Raw genomic sequence first — 14,836 nt, 5'->3', positions numbered from 1 at the left:
ATGCCTTCTCTTGTGCTGAGCTGCTGTGCTTTTGTCTTCTGATGATAAACCTGTACAATTCTGTGGGACCAAAACCATGTTTGTTTTCTGTCTTTTGTGTGTGTGTGTGTGTGTGTGTGTGTGTGTGAATCATCTTATAATCAAGCTTTCGTTGGCAGCACTTGAAACGGCTTCAACGTCTGTACATTAGTTCTACTTCATTTGTTGTAAAACAATCACGTTACTATATATTTGTGGAATGCTAATTTAAGTTGATTAATTTAATGGAGACGTGTTGAGAGAGTTTGGACCAGGACGGCTGCTATCGGACACGAGCGAGGCTGTACTCGTCACAAACACTAACGAGGCTCGTTAAGGCTTCGTTCGGGCTGTAACGTGTCGCTGTTATCAGATACTCTACACTGTGTTTAATTCGCTCGCTCCCGTGAAAAGAATTTGTAGAAGACATATTTTTGTAAAGGTTGGAGCTTCTGGGTATTTTGTCAAAACTCAAATAAAGATTAATATAATATTTAAAAACTGCCATCGACTCTGGTCTCTAGTTTTGTATCCTGGTTCATTTTTCCAGTGTGATATATAATAACGTGATTTATGCGTGTGTTACAGGTCCCAGGCAGTCGGGAAGACAAGAGTTAGCTGTTTTCTTAAAGGTCCTCTAGATGTTCTCTCCAGTTCTCCTTTTCCTTCTCTTGAAATACAGCAGGTGCATTGGTCAGCCCAAAAGGAATCCTGAACCACTCGTATAACCCCCCTGGCGTAATGAAAGCCCTCAGCCATAAACCCTTGGTGGTATGCCTTCCCTTGGTCAAGGATGGAAAAGTATCTGTAATGTCTTGTATATGAGGCAAAGGATGTCAGTCTGCAACTGTCTTCTTATTAAGTGAACATAGTCAATGCAAAGTCTGAGTGAACCATCTTTCTTTTCTTACTCATACAACTCATCAAGTGAATGAAAGCATTTGATAAGCTTTTTTTATTATTGTTATTTGATATATCATGCTGTCTGAACTCGAGTAGATGGACTTCAATCTCTTGTTTTATGATAAACAAACTATTAAGAGAATTAGACTTGTTTTATGGTCCACTAACCCGTCCTCGTGTTTGATTGGACGATGGGAACGCAGCGTACCGGAAGTATAAGAATCCGCGTGTCTTGAGGAGGTTTTCAGCTCGTCGTGAGAGTTTTGAGTGTGTGAGTGTTTCTTGTGAGTGTCTGAGGGTGTATGTGAGTCTCCAAGTGTTTGTGTTTGTAGTCTGAGGTATTTATTGGGCGCTCGTTCGCGTCTCACCGTCTTTCAAATGTGTAACGCGCCGGATCACGTCCTCAGCGCTGAGAGTTTGTGGGTATCGCTTCTCGGCCTTTTGGCTAAGATCAAGTGTAGTATCTGTTCTTATCAGTTTAATATCTGATACGCCCCCTATCCGGGGACCATATATTAAATTGATTTTTGGATACTGGAGATGGAATAGGGGCTTGCTCCGTCCACTCCGCGCATTGACCCGGTATTGCAGTACTTCCGGGACCGGTGCATCCCCACCCGGGGCAATTAACGAGTCAAATTTAGAATTAATTAAGTTTGAAGTATGTTGTTTCTATCTTAACTCATGAGAATTATAATTCAATAATATATGTTCATGCATTACAACAAGATTTTTCTTAAATAGACTGTTTCCATAATACAAAAAAATCTAAGTACATAAATATAATAGCAATATATTAAGCTAGTATACATGTTTACTGAGTTCATGTATGTCACAATTTAATCGACAAGACAGCGGTATCCAAATTTACATACACAAACTAAGAAACGTGTTTTTTTTTTCGTTGTGAATTATGAGGTTTTTCAAAGCTAAATATTATTCAGAGATGATTCTCAACTATTATACAAGACGGTATGATCTGATATTCTATATTATTTTTAAATATGAGCATAAAATATTCATAAAATGTTTTTCTCATTCTGAACAAATAATCCATACACTACGTCTAAATTTTTCTTATTCATGAGTTCCTATGATAAACCATAATTAAAACGAAGTGTAATAAATGGAGTAATAACATGGCAACATTTCCATAAGAACAGCTCATATGTCATAGGTATGTTGATTTATAATATTGCCTGATTGGCAGCTGTTTGTCCTGCGGAAGACATGTCTGAAAATTAAACCCGGTTTCGTATCAAAAAATCAAATTCTGATTAGAAACCCTGTATAATTTTCGGAGATGTTAATTACGGCTAACAATATGTAAATTAGTTCTAGTGCTAATTTGATTTGTTCTGTCAATCATTCATCATCAGAGATCAAGGAGAAAGTGTGTTTATGTTTGTTCTCTTCTGGGCTTAAACTCCTGTCAGCTTTTACTAAAGACACACAGTAAAGCTGATCTTAATACACTTGCATTTGTAGGAGGTTTCCTTTTTACAGTATCATGTAATATTTCTATATTCAAAACTTTATATTTGAAACATCAATCTCACAACATTGCATATAGATGTTTGCATTGTGATCTTAAACAGTGTTAATATTCCTAACATGCCACTTTTGCTCTTCTGTGCTCCGCTGGAGAGCAAAGATTAATTTTGTTGATACTGATTTCAGTTGATTGGTTATTATTATACCTAAGTGTGTCTTATTATTCAAATTTAATAAAATAAAAAAATTAAGTTTATATAAATGTATGTATTTGATGTAAAAGATGACAAAGGTTAGACCTTAAAAGGACATTACAAGGGTAAAAAATGCCCCTGGATTTGAGTCAAATAGCACTTCATGGAGAGCTTCATTTTAGTCATTGGTCAGAAGGGGCTTCTAAATTATGATGTTTTTATTATTATTATTTTTTAATTGTTGTGATATTTGATTCATGTTTTGGATGTAAACTTGAATATTTGTTACTTTTTGCTGCTTTCATAGCCAAGTGTTTCTGGTAAAAGAGATTTTAATCTGAATTAGTTTTTTAATCTGGTTAAATAAATTAAATTTACCGTAATCCATAATAACACTTCCTTCAGTGAAAAAGTGCATCTCCTGTCGTCTCTCACAGATTAGTTTAGATCTGTTTAAACGCTGCTTGATCTGTGCAGATTTCTCTCCTGATTCAGACCAGAACACTTTTTCACTGGAGGAAGTGTTATTCTGGATTATAGACTCTATGTGTTTGAGTTAAAATCATCTTAATGCTGGATGTGTTTCAGCTTTTGTCTTCTCCAGTGTGCGTTGCTTTTCTGTTACTGATCTCACTCCAACTTTCTTTGTGAGAACATTTGGGCGGCGTTATATAAATTTTCCCACATAGTGATGTAGACATGTGGGGGCGTGTTTAAACGAGGTGTTTAGGGGTGTGGCTTTTTATTTACTTTGATGAAGAATATCTCTTTTGATTTGAGATTTTATTCTTTGCAGCTTTACGGATCTTCTTCATGCACCAAGAGCTTGTTACACTCCAAAGAAACAGGAAACATTTGAATCGCATCCAGGATGTCATCTGGGTATTATGATATTTAAATTGATTTTTGCTTGCTCCATCAGCTCCATGCATCGACCTGGTGTTGCAGTACTTCTGGGAGTGGTGCCTCCTCATCCGGGTAAGGAAATTTGTTAAAAACATTTTTAATATGGCTGTAGTCTTGGGAACATTTTGAGGAAAAAAGGATCAGCTTTTGATGAGATGTGTGTTCAGAAAATTGTTAGTGAACCAAAGCAAATCAGATTTTTTTCTTAGCTTTGAATCAATGGAACCAAATGTTTATTACATAATGAACTGCTTTGAAGCTCGGTGAACACCAAACGCTGTATGAATATGACAAAAAAATAAAAAATAAAACCGAAATAAGACCAAAACAGGAATAAAACCGCTTTTAGAAACTCGTTGCAAATGTTTTATTGAAAGTATAATACGTTAAATATAATAAAATACCACTAATTTTGAAGTCTCTGTATAATATGTGGTTTTTAACAAATTTTATATTAATTTGCAAAAAATCCAAATATTGAGAAAATCATCTTTAAAGTTGTTCAAATAAAGTTCTTAGCAATGCATATTACTAATCAAAAATTAAGTTTTGATATATTTAAAGTAGGAAATTTACAAAATATATTCATGGAACATGATCTTTACACAATATCCGATTGATAATTGCTTAAAAAAAAAGAAAAGTTAATTGATCATTTTGACCCATAGAATGTATTTATTGCTATTGCTAAAAACAAACCCCAGCGATTTGAGACTGGTTTTGGCTCCAGGGTCACAAATGTCTACAAATTATCAAATGTCTACTGCTTCCAAAGCACCCAAAGATGCAGTGAGATACATTCTATAGAAAGAAAATGCCAACTTATAGACATTTTACACATATTTTCCATACATTATAGTGGTATATCAGATTATTTTGTTATGTCTTTCATAGCCGAGAATCATCTTTGTACAAATTTTGTCTAAAAATTAGCTTGAAACCTAAAAAGGGGATGGGGAAAAAAACACAATGTTTTTTGCCCATATATTCCTTTTCATGTCTTTTTTATTTATTATTATTATTATTATTATTTATTATTTTTACTTATTTTTAAAAACATAGTCCTGGAGTACTCTACAAAGGACATGATATAAAATTATTTAAATATTTAGTTTAAAAAAATCTGAATTCTTATGCTCCTATCAAAATAATGACATAAAGAAAGTTTACAAAAAAAAAAAAAAAAAAAAAAAAAAAATCTGGTTCTCAGGAAGATTATGCCAATTTTAAAAGCCAATTAAAAGAAATTGGAAATTTTTAAAAGTGCTGTATTTTCTTAAAACAGTACCTCTAGTGTAAAGATGTTATGTCTGTTTTAAAGAATCATCAGTGGCCAAGAAACAGCACCACAAATGGGTTTATGGCAAAATATGATTGTGCATTGTCCTCCATGCCAAGTTCAAAGACCGGTTAAAAAGAATTGGAAAGTTAAAAAGTGCTTTAGATTTGGATTTTGTTTAAGCAGTACCTCTAATATAAAGATATACATTTAAATTTTAAAGTATCATGTACACTGGCCGAGAAACACCACCATGAATTGGGCTGATGGTGCAATATTGCTCAATTTGCATTGTCCCTTATGCTTAATTCAAAGGCCAATTAAACAAAACTGGTAAAGTTAAAAATGCTCAAAATTTGGATTCTGTTAGGACTGTACCTTCAGTATAAAGACCTTTTGTCCAATTTAATGCATCATCATTGTGGGCCGAGAAATAGCACCGCAAAATGGGCCAAAAACTTTGTTAGCACTGCCTCTAGTATAAAGAGTAGGTACTGCCTCTAGTATAAAAGGCTTATGTTAATAAGTATGCATGGTTGGAAACCTCTCGAATTAAATTTTCTACAAAGTTTGTATGCATGCAAATTGTACATCACATTTCTAGTAATTGGAGTTATTTCTAATATTGTATTTTCAGAAAGTTTTGGAATATTTTTCATCTCCCCAAATTTGTCTCTATTGAAACACAGTAAAATATAGTTTAATATGAAGCGTTATATTGTTATATTGACGCATTATGACTTTGTTTATAGCTTGTTTGTATATATATATATATATATATATATATATATATATATATATATATATATATATAAAATGCAAACAGTTTTTCAATATCATTTTCATGAGCTGAAGTTTAGGGTTTAGGGTTCATGATTTAATAAATATTAAGCTTACTGATAATACTGTCCACAACAACTTCGATTAAAACTACAAACAAGAATTAAAAGTGTTAAAAACTACAAACATGGCGGATAATCGAGACCGACAGTGCAACAGAAAGGCGCGATTATTAATCATTCTGATCTGCTGAAAAACATGTATTTAATGTTATCCGCGTTATATTTTACGTGCAAATAAAAAAATGTTATCGGAGCTTTGTGTTGCTCCCATAATGGACGTGAGATTAAATATATAGACGTGACGTATTACGTGTGTGTTTTTGATAAAGCTCAAATTGTATTCCGTTTGTGTGAGGCGCGAAGGGTCTTTGTGTTTTCATAAAGCTCAAATTGTTACCGCGCTTTTTTTTCAAGTAAAGGAGGTTCGTTATAAACTGATTGTGTGTTGTTTGTGTAAAGCGCGCCGGTGTGTGTTTATTCACCGTCGACGTGATCGGTGTGGAGCGGAGTGAGTCTCTGATCGGATCCGTGTAGAACTCATACTTACCTGGCAGGGGTGACTCCATGATCAAGCAGGTGGATCACCTAGAGTGAGGATCAGCCATTGCACTCCGGCTCTCTGACCTCTATGAATTCTCCACATGTGAGAATCTCAACTGCATAATTTCTGCTAGTGGGGACTGCGTTCGCGCTATCCCTTATCATTTGTAAAAAAATTAGATGATGAACTAAATCTATATTATAAACTTAAAATAATATTGATTATGAGGAAAGGTCCGTTTGCAGTTATTGGATCATATCTCTCTAAAATGTAAACATACTGAAACAATGATAATCGATTCCTGTGAATTATTTTCGAGTATAAAATAGCGATGGGAGGTACACTTATTTCCCCGAGAATCTGTTCTTTCGGACAAGTAGATTATATCAGGAAACTTGTAGTAAAAAACCGCTTTATTTAATAAATTTACACTCGATGTAGTAGAGTACTGAAGGTATGACGTCAATTTGTAGGCCAACACGCGGAAGTGAGTTAGCATTTGGCACTTGCGGTTCCGTCGCCTTAAAATCTATGGGTCGTTTAAATAGGTTTTTGCAAATATCGCCTAAAATAAGGTCTGGGGTTAACAAAGCCTCTAAATATTTTCACGTTTTCATCTGTGACATAAAACACATCAGTTACAACCTGCTTGTGATTTTTATAAACTTTATTGTGTCTTAAAAACGGCGGTTGCTAACAAGTTGCTAAAAGGGACTACATCCTTTGGCGGGGACTTTAGACGTCATCATGATAAACAGGAAATCTCTCACCAGCCCGCGTTTGATAGTAAACCAGCATCTAAGCTGCACTGTTCTCCTCGATCTATGGTTGTTCTATCGTCTAAGAAAAAGGACACAAGATTGGAAATTGATACGGCCATTCTGAGATGGTAAAAGCGAGTTTTTTTTCTTTTTTCTAGCGAATTAGCAAATGCATGCATACAATCAAACATAATACAGTGAAATATAATCTTTAAAGTATATTTGGGGCACAATATTTTAGGCATAATAATCTTAATCACAAAAAAAGGTTTATATAAACTAACAAAATAATAAATTAATAAATAATACTAACAAAAAATAAAAAATCTCAGAGAGGCACGAATAAACAAAATTAGCTTCTAACATTTTTGGAAAAAATGAATGGGCAATATTCTCATGAAATACAAACGTCTCTTAACACGGTAAGTCAAAAGCTGTATTTGTCAACATTAGTTAATGCACTAAAGAAAACACAACGTACAACTGTATTTTTATGAACTACATTTTTAAAACTTTAATAAATACTGTATCAAATTTGTTGCTCATAGTTAATGTTAGTTAATAAATCAGTCAACAAATGAAACTTTATTGTAAAGTGTTACCCTAGAAAACTATTTTGCCTGATAGATAAAAACATGTTGATAAAACCACTAAATTATCAAATGTAAAAACTAGTCAGAAGAGTTTAGTAATTTTGTTAAGTGACATTATTCAGTTAAGCAAACAGACACAGCTTTATCCACTAAAACATTTATTTAGCTTTCAGTTTCTGGTGCCAATTCGAGTAAAAGAAAACAGAGAAAGATAGATAGATGTGGGACACAAAAGTGGAAACACTTTAAGAGACTCTAAGTCATTATATTGGTTGAATTCTACAGGATTTCCACGAGACCCTTTTATAGCAGGGTCCTCCTACATAAAAAATAAACAATAATAATAATAATAAAAACGCTTTTCAGATTCATCGAATTCAGTTCCATCCTCTTTGGCTCAGACAGTGTAGCTACATTCACTGCAAAAACAATCAGAAGCGAATGTAAAGGGTCACAATATACGATGCATTTCATGTTTTCTTATACACTGATAAATCTTACATTGTTTTTTAACAAATGGGCTAAAAGGGTAAAGAAGAATAAACTACAATCCGTCACTACTATCTCACAATATTACAACGTTCCTGTCACATTTATGGCTAATATAACATCACAAACCCCACGGTGAAATTCTAATGATTTCCACTACAAATACCACTACAAACCATCAACTTTTAACTATTAAAACCCATAAATAATGGTATCATGTAGTGTGTTTTGGGACTTATAACATTAGGAACCACTTTATCCAAAACACACTACAGAAAGAGGCCAATTAATATTAGATACCAATGGGCACCATCACTGTTTCCATTAAAACCAATAAAATTTTGTATAATATGTTTTCAATTTTTTTCATTAGGGGATTGAAACAAATAAATTATTGTATAAACTAAAATAATTAAAATCTGTAGAAAAAGAGCAGAAAACTAAATTTATAATATGACAATAATAAGCATAAATCTAGAAACCTGCTGTCCCTTAATTTAAGACCACTTATAATTAAGACTTTGTGCATCATTTAAGAGTTTACATGGCCTTAAAATTAAACGATTTAGTGTTTTTAAGGATCTGCGGAAACTCTAGGAGCATAACTCAGTGCAAACATTTGTCATGCATTTGGAAAAAAAGTTTTGTTGACAATGTATTTCACCTTTGAAATTTGAAGCAAGTGCAACTCTGGGGATAGGGATAGCACTCTTAGCATAGCTTAGCATACATAATTGAATCCTATTAGATCAATGTCATTACGTTCAAAAATGACCAAAATGTTTCGATATTTTTTCAATTTAAAACTTGACATTTATGTAGTTATATCGTGTACCAAGTATAGCGGAAAAGGAAAAGTTGCGATTTTTAGTGCGATATGATTAGGAACTATACTTAAATTCCGGCGTAATAATCAAGAAACTGCACTGTCGTAACATCTTCAGCAGCACGCGCAGTGATGTCAAGATGCACCTAAAAAATAGTCAAAAAAAACTACAAACATGGCGGATACGTGAGACCAACAGCGCAGCAGAAAAGGCGTGATTATTAATTATTCTGATTTGCTGGAAACATATTTAATGTTATCCTCGTTATATTTCAAGTGCAAATTGAAAAATGTTATCGCAACAAGTCAAGTGTGTCGCTCCCAGAAAGATTAAAATATATAGATGCGCCGCTGACGTCATCGATGACGTGTTTCCGTTTGTGTGAGGCTCGAAGGGTATTTGTGTTTTTAAATAAAGCTCAAATCGTTTCCGCGCTTCTTGTGGCTCAGGGTTTAAAGGAGGTTCGTTATAAACTGAGTGTGTGTTGTTTGTGTAAAGCGCGCCGGTGTGTGTTTATTCACCGTCGACGTGATCGGTGTGGAGCGGAGTGAGTGTCTGATCGGATCCGTGTAAAACTCATACTTACCTGGCAGGGGTGACTCCATGATCAAGTAGGTGGATCACCTAGAGTGAGGATCAGCCATTGCACTTCGGCTCTCTGACCTCTATGAATTCTCCACATGTGAGAATCTCAACTGCATAATTTCTGCTAGTGGGGACTGCGTTCGCGCTATCCCTTATAATGTGTTTGAATAATAGATGAAAAGACGTTGGTATTTTATCAGTTTGAGATTTATATTGATACAATTGAAATAGAAACTGTATTCATGTTCAGTAATAGGTTAGTATTAAGTTTAACATTTAATCTTTATTTAATATTATGAAATAAATCATCGAATAAGAAAGTTATGTTTGAGGTAAATAGTACTGGATCCGGAAGATGAAATTTGAAATCATAAATTTAGTGCGTCTTCGGAGAGCCCTCGAGGATAAAAATTAACGTCTATATGCTTATTAACCACAAATGCTCGTTTTCCACTAGCTTGCATTCACACGACGTAATCACGTAAGATATAAATAAACTTAATTCGTCCCCTTGGAATTATAAGGTTCTATCTGACATTTTTGTCAAAATTGAGTTATTCACATATTCTTATTCTGTGACAATTTATTTACATTATGTGATGTAAATTTATTTTAAGTTGTGTACATTTTGGGATTTTTTATTGAAAAAACAAAAAGATTCTATCTACAGAAGTCTATGGAACACAAAAACTTTAAAGCTCAATATCTCAAAACTACTCAGAACGCAGATAGAACCTTATTATTCCAAGGGGACGTACATTAAAGCTACAGATGACCAGTAAGTATTTAAAACGTTTACTGCTTTAAAAATAAAAAAACGAACAAGCATTGATTTCTGCAATTACCCCAATAAAAATACTTTAATTTATATAAGATATGAGAGATGTTTTTGTCAACAAAGTTCTTTTTTGGATCAAGTTTAAATGTTGGTTAAAATGTTAAAAGTACATATTGGTATAGTCTCGCCACCTATTTTTTTCTTGATCCTTTTATATTCAACAATCTATATATTCACTGTTGTTTTTGTAAAACGATGCAAAAAGCAGTGATTTTATATAAAAAAATATATGTTAAGTGATGGGACTTTTCCCAAACAAATATTAACAAGAAAAGCATAACTGTAAGGAGAATAAAAGTTCTGATGCTCAAATCTATTAAACCAAGCAGAAGTTCTTCATGGTTGTTAATTGTTAGTCTGATAGACGGCTATGTATAGAAGGCTATTAAATTAAAACTGAACCACATCTCATTCATTTCTTGTAATGATGGTGAATATGATCTTTATTTGGACTGAACGGGATAAAACCTTTAGTGCCACACAACAAGCTGTGGATGTTAATCATTACACACACGATAACAATGAGCTTATTGAGTTCAAAAATAAAGCAGCCTGCTGTGTTAAAGATGAATGATTGAGATTAAACATTAAACGTCTGGCAAATCTAAACTAGACTGACCAGAGTCAAGGGTTGTGGTTTAATACAGTAAACTGAACTTAAACTTAAACTGAATGCATTTCTGCATGTTCTTCACAGGTTCTTGAACGTGTCTGGACCCTCAGGTGTCTCCAGCCACTCAAGAGGCCAGCTGGCTTTAATACTGCGACGGTCCTTCAGCATCTCGTAGTACTCCATCAGTCTGGGACAACGCTCTCGAGGACAGCTGAAAACAGATATATTATATAATATATATATTTAGAACTACATACACTTATGTAACTTCACAGATAACTTTACAGAAGGTATTTTTTGACATCTAATGGTGTTCCATATAAACCCGGGTCAAAAATGACCCGAACATGAAATGCGTTATATCTATATCTTCTGTTCCATTAATACAACATTGCATTTTTTATAAAAAATTTTGTTGATGTATCTCTTCTGTCAAAAAAAAGACCCAAATGCATTATAAAGGTTAAACATTCTGTAATAGAAAAAGAGCAATCCACTCACTGAAGTCGTGGGAAATACGCGATGACGGGGAAACACACCACATCGGCCATGGTGAAGTTCTTACCAGCGAGGTACGAGCCTTTACCCATCTGATGAACAAATCACTCATCGTTAGAGAAGACAAGAATTCAATCATCATTACAATCACCGTGTGCATTCATAATCCTTTCCACTTTTCTAATGCATTCATTACAGAAAGTTATCTCTTCTGAGAAAACCTTAACAAAGGTCAAGTTCACCCTCCATAACTCTAATAATTTTACTGATAAGATTTCAGGTTGCAATAATTAAAAAACAAAGACTATCTGCCGTCTGCTGCAGCAAACCATTACATTAGACGAAGAGAATAACACTGATGAACCCTTCACAGTAAGTAATAAATGCATGATTTATATTATCAATAAAACCCAACCTTCTCCAAGTATCCTTCCCACAGTTTGAGCTCGGTGATTAAACTCTCTTTATTCCTCTTCAGAGTCGATTCGTGTCTTTCTTCTTCAGGAACATACCACTCGTAGAAAGCCACATCATCGGAGCAAAAATCATATCATATTTGATGCATCAGGATTTTATGGCTCATATAGACTTGATAGAGTGAGAATATGTAGTAAAACAGCTCAATATTATTCAGAGACTCAAAAATATGCGATTTGCATCAGATGCTGATATTTCTGTGATGATATTCTTCTGCTTGTGCAGACACTGACATAAACTGATCTAAATATCTGTATCTGCAGTAATGTGTGTCAGTAAGTTGAGATGTAAATTATATAACACACATATAACAAAGTGATTGAGAGCTGAAGAAACAAAAGATCCTCAAAAGCTCCTGAGGATCAGATTTGAGACTCTAAAACATGATTGATGGAGAATCAAGTAAAGCTGAGCTGCTTCAGTCCAGGAAGAGTTCATCTGGAGATATTACTGACCTTATTCTGACCTTTACTGGATCACAGTCAGGAGAGATCTGACACCAGAAGCTCCAGGTGGATGTTTGTATGTTTATAGGGTTGCAGTATGTTGACTGTTTAGGGCACTTACACATTTTCTGCTGCAGGTTGTTGGTCTCAAACATTCGCTGGTAGACGAGCGCTTGTTCAGCCGGGTCGTCTGGGATCAGACGGGATCCTTGAGACTTAAACGCGCTCTAAAATACCAAAAACACACTCGTCATTCCTCAGTCTGGAGCGGATCTACTACTTTATTACAAAAAACAATTATTAGTGGTGGCATGAAGCAAAGCATCAATATTAGTAATAGTAATAGTAGTAGTAAAAGTATATTGATATTATGGAGTATCATCATTACCAGCTGCCAAGCCACTGCCTAACAACCAAACAGAATACCCTAGCAACCATCTACTAAGACCTATATCTCTGCATCAGAACATCGTATAGACATGGGCCTTGACGCTTTTGAATAATGCTAGCAAACAAAATTTCTCTTAATGCTAAGGCTGAATAGCTACATGCTAATAGCCATTAGCTGCGTGTTAGCTAGCATGCTAAAAAAGTTTATTATTATATAGTATATTAGTATTTATTTTAATCATCTTTATGTATAACGGAGACCCTAAATGGACATAGTAATGAAAAATATGGAGTTAAAATTATATTTCAATGCTTTTCCAATCAATTACAAAATCGGTTTCACAAGAGAGTCGTAAACCTTTTGCTTTTTTTTTTTTTTTTTAAATATGCAAAATTATAAAAAAAAGTCAGTGAATAAATTGTTTCTTTAGATTTAGTTTGTTTCCACCACAGAATACAAAAATAAATCGACGCTTTCTCACATTTTGAAGATATATACTCTGAATTGTGAGAAAAAAAGTCTTGAATTGTCAGATTAAAAACAATGGCAATTCCCTTTTTATTTTATTTTGAATTTATTTTATTTTATTCCGAGGCGGAAACGGGCTTCTATAATATTCAGATGCAACAGAACATCAATCATAACTGAACTATATATTGAGTCCACATGTTCATTTAATCACAGATGCTTTGATCTTATCTTCTGATTTATAAGAATTAGAACATGTTTGAATTGTGTTCGACCAACTGGACACTCATTAATAATTTAAAGCAACCAATAAGGGTTTATAGATATTTAAATCACATAACGACACGCCCCTCTGTCACACGACACGCCCCTCGAGTTTTACCTCCAGATACAGACACGCAGCAAACGACTCGTTCACGACGATGTCTCCGTGCTTGAAAGTCGGAAGCTGCAAATAAAACGAAAAGAAAAAAGTGCAATATTAAAATAAAAGTTTGGCAACTGCTCTGTTGCTGAATAACAGCTGCATAGAAAATAAAAGCTCAATGCAATCTTAAGAAATCATACACGACACGAGTCTGTCATGCACGTGAACGCACCTGAACTCTGGGATTGAGAGCTTTGACTTCTTCACACTTGTGTTCGTTCTTGTCAAACGACAGATGTTTGTGTTTGTATCCCTGCAGCATCTTCTCCTCGAGCGCAATCATGACTCTCCAGCACGGGGGAGAACCAGAGCCCCAGTACAGCATCATACTCTGCGCCATGACCGCTAATAACGCGTTTAATTAGGAAAAAAGAGCTGTGTTTACTGAGCAGAGCAGGCCGCAGACTTCCCTCACTGCGTCACGCTGACTCTGTCACGCGCCCGTATGCGCGTTCACTGAGAGGGGCGGGGTTTCGCCACCTGCCGGCCGGAAATGGAACTGCGGCTCATGTTTTGAATGGGAACATAGATACACTGTAGTGCTCTGGTGTTAGTTTCTTTTACTGTCTATGGTTAGTGATCTCCATAAATACCCTTTAGATGAAGTAATAATAATAATAAAAGTAAAAAAATAAATTATAATACAATAAATGAAAATAAATAAAATTGAAAAATAAGAATAAATACAATTAAAACAAACAATTAATAATTAAAAAATATTATAAATACAATTAAAATATTATAAATTGAATGAAAACAAACTAATACAAATATAATGAAAACCACAAATAAAATAAAAATATAAAATAATATAATAGTTATATAAGTAAATGCAATATAATACATTAAAAAGACATAAAAATATAAATTAAAATGATACAAATGAAATACTAATATAAATAATATTAATATAAATAAAATGCAATATAATAATTAAAAAGTACATGTCGAATAAATAGTAAAGCAAAAAAAAATAAAAAAATCAAACAAATAATTAAAATGTAAACTAAACAAAAAAACAAAACAATCCAATTAAAATATAATAAATTGAATGAAAACAAACTAATACAAATATAATGAAAGCCACAAATAAAATAAAAATAAATAAATAATATAATAGTAATATAAGTAAATGCAATATAATACATTAAAAAGACATAAATATAAATTAAAATGATACAAATGAAATACTAATATAAATAATATTAATATTAATAAAATGCAATATAATAATTAAAAAGTACAT

The 14,836-nt window shown here is 33.6% G+C and overlaps 2 protein-coding genes and 3 non-coding genes across 5 annotated transcripts in view; 4 read left to right on the top strand and 1 right to left on the bottom strand.

The window, feature by feature from the left end:
- Positions 1-522, top strand: part of LOC113061950 (A-kinase anchor protein 9) — a gene marked incomplete at its 5' end in the record, with an annotated part of 34,314 nt that extends 33,792 nt beyond the window's left edge. The window contains one exon of the mRNA XM_026231458.1: positions 1-522. This exon is cut by the window's left edge and continues 84 nt beyond it.
- Positions 523-1,346: 824 nt separating this feature from the next.
- On the top strand, positions 1,347-1,537 carry LOC113062658 (U2 spliceosomal RNA). Its single transcript, XR_003278569.1, has one exon. It is a non-coding gene; the product is annotated as a U2 spliceosomal RNA (small nuclear RNA).
- Positions 1,538-6,175: 4,638 nt separating this feature from the next.
- Positions 6,176-6,336, top strand: LOC113062655 (U1 spliceosomal RNA). The gene has a single exon (XR_003278566.1). It is a non-coding gene; the product is annotated as a U1 spliceosomal RNA (small nuclear RNA).
- A 3,089-nt stretch (positions 6,337-9,425) lies between these two features.
- Positions 9,426-9,586, top strand: LOC113062654 (U1 spliceosomal RNA). Its single transcript, XR_003278565.1, has one exon. It is a non-coding gene; the product is annotated as a U1 spliceosomal RNA (small nuclear RNA).
- Positions 9,587-10,681: 1,095 nt separating this feature from the next.
- LOC113062453 (glutathione S-transferase A-like) lies at positions 10,682-14,040 on the bottom strand. Its single transcript, XM_026232308.1, has 6 exons — positions 13,763-14,040; positions 13,546-13,611; positions 12,426-12,531; positions 11,797-11,906; positions 11,385-11,473; positions 10,682-11,094 (listed from the first exon to the last, which is right to left on the bottom strand). The coding sequence occupies exons 1-6, from the start codon at positions 13,928-13,930 to the stop codon at positions 10,962-10,964; spliced, it is 672 nt and encodes a 223-aa protein (XP_026088093.1). The 5' UTR covers positions 13,931-14,040; the 3' UTR covers positions 10,682-10,961.
- Between the last annotated feature and the right edge of the window lie 796 nt (positions 14,041-14,836).

The sequence above is a fragment of the Carassius auratus genome, chromosome 44 (assembly GCF_003368295.1).
Source record: "Carassius auratus strain Wakin chromosome 44, ASM336829v1, whole genome shotgun sequence".
In the NCBI taxonomy this organism is placed as follows: Eukaryota; Metazoa; Chordata; class Actinopteri; order Cypriniformes; family Cyprinidae; genus Carassius; species Carassius auratus.
The sequence above is the reverse complement of the archived record's forward strand: the minus strand, read 5'-3'. Positions and strand labels throughout refer to the sequence as shown.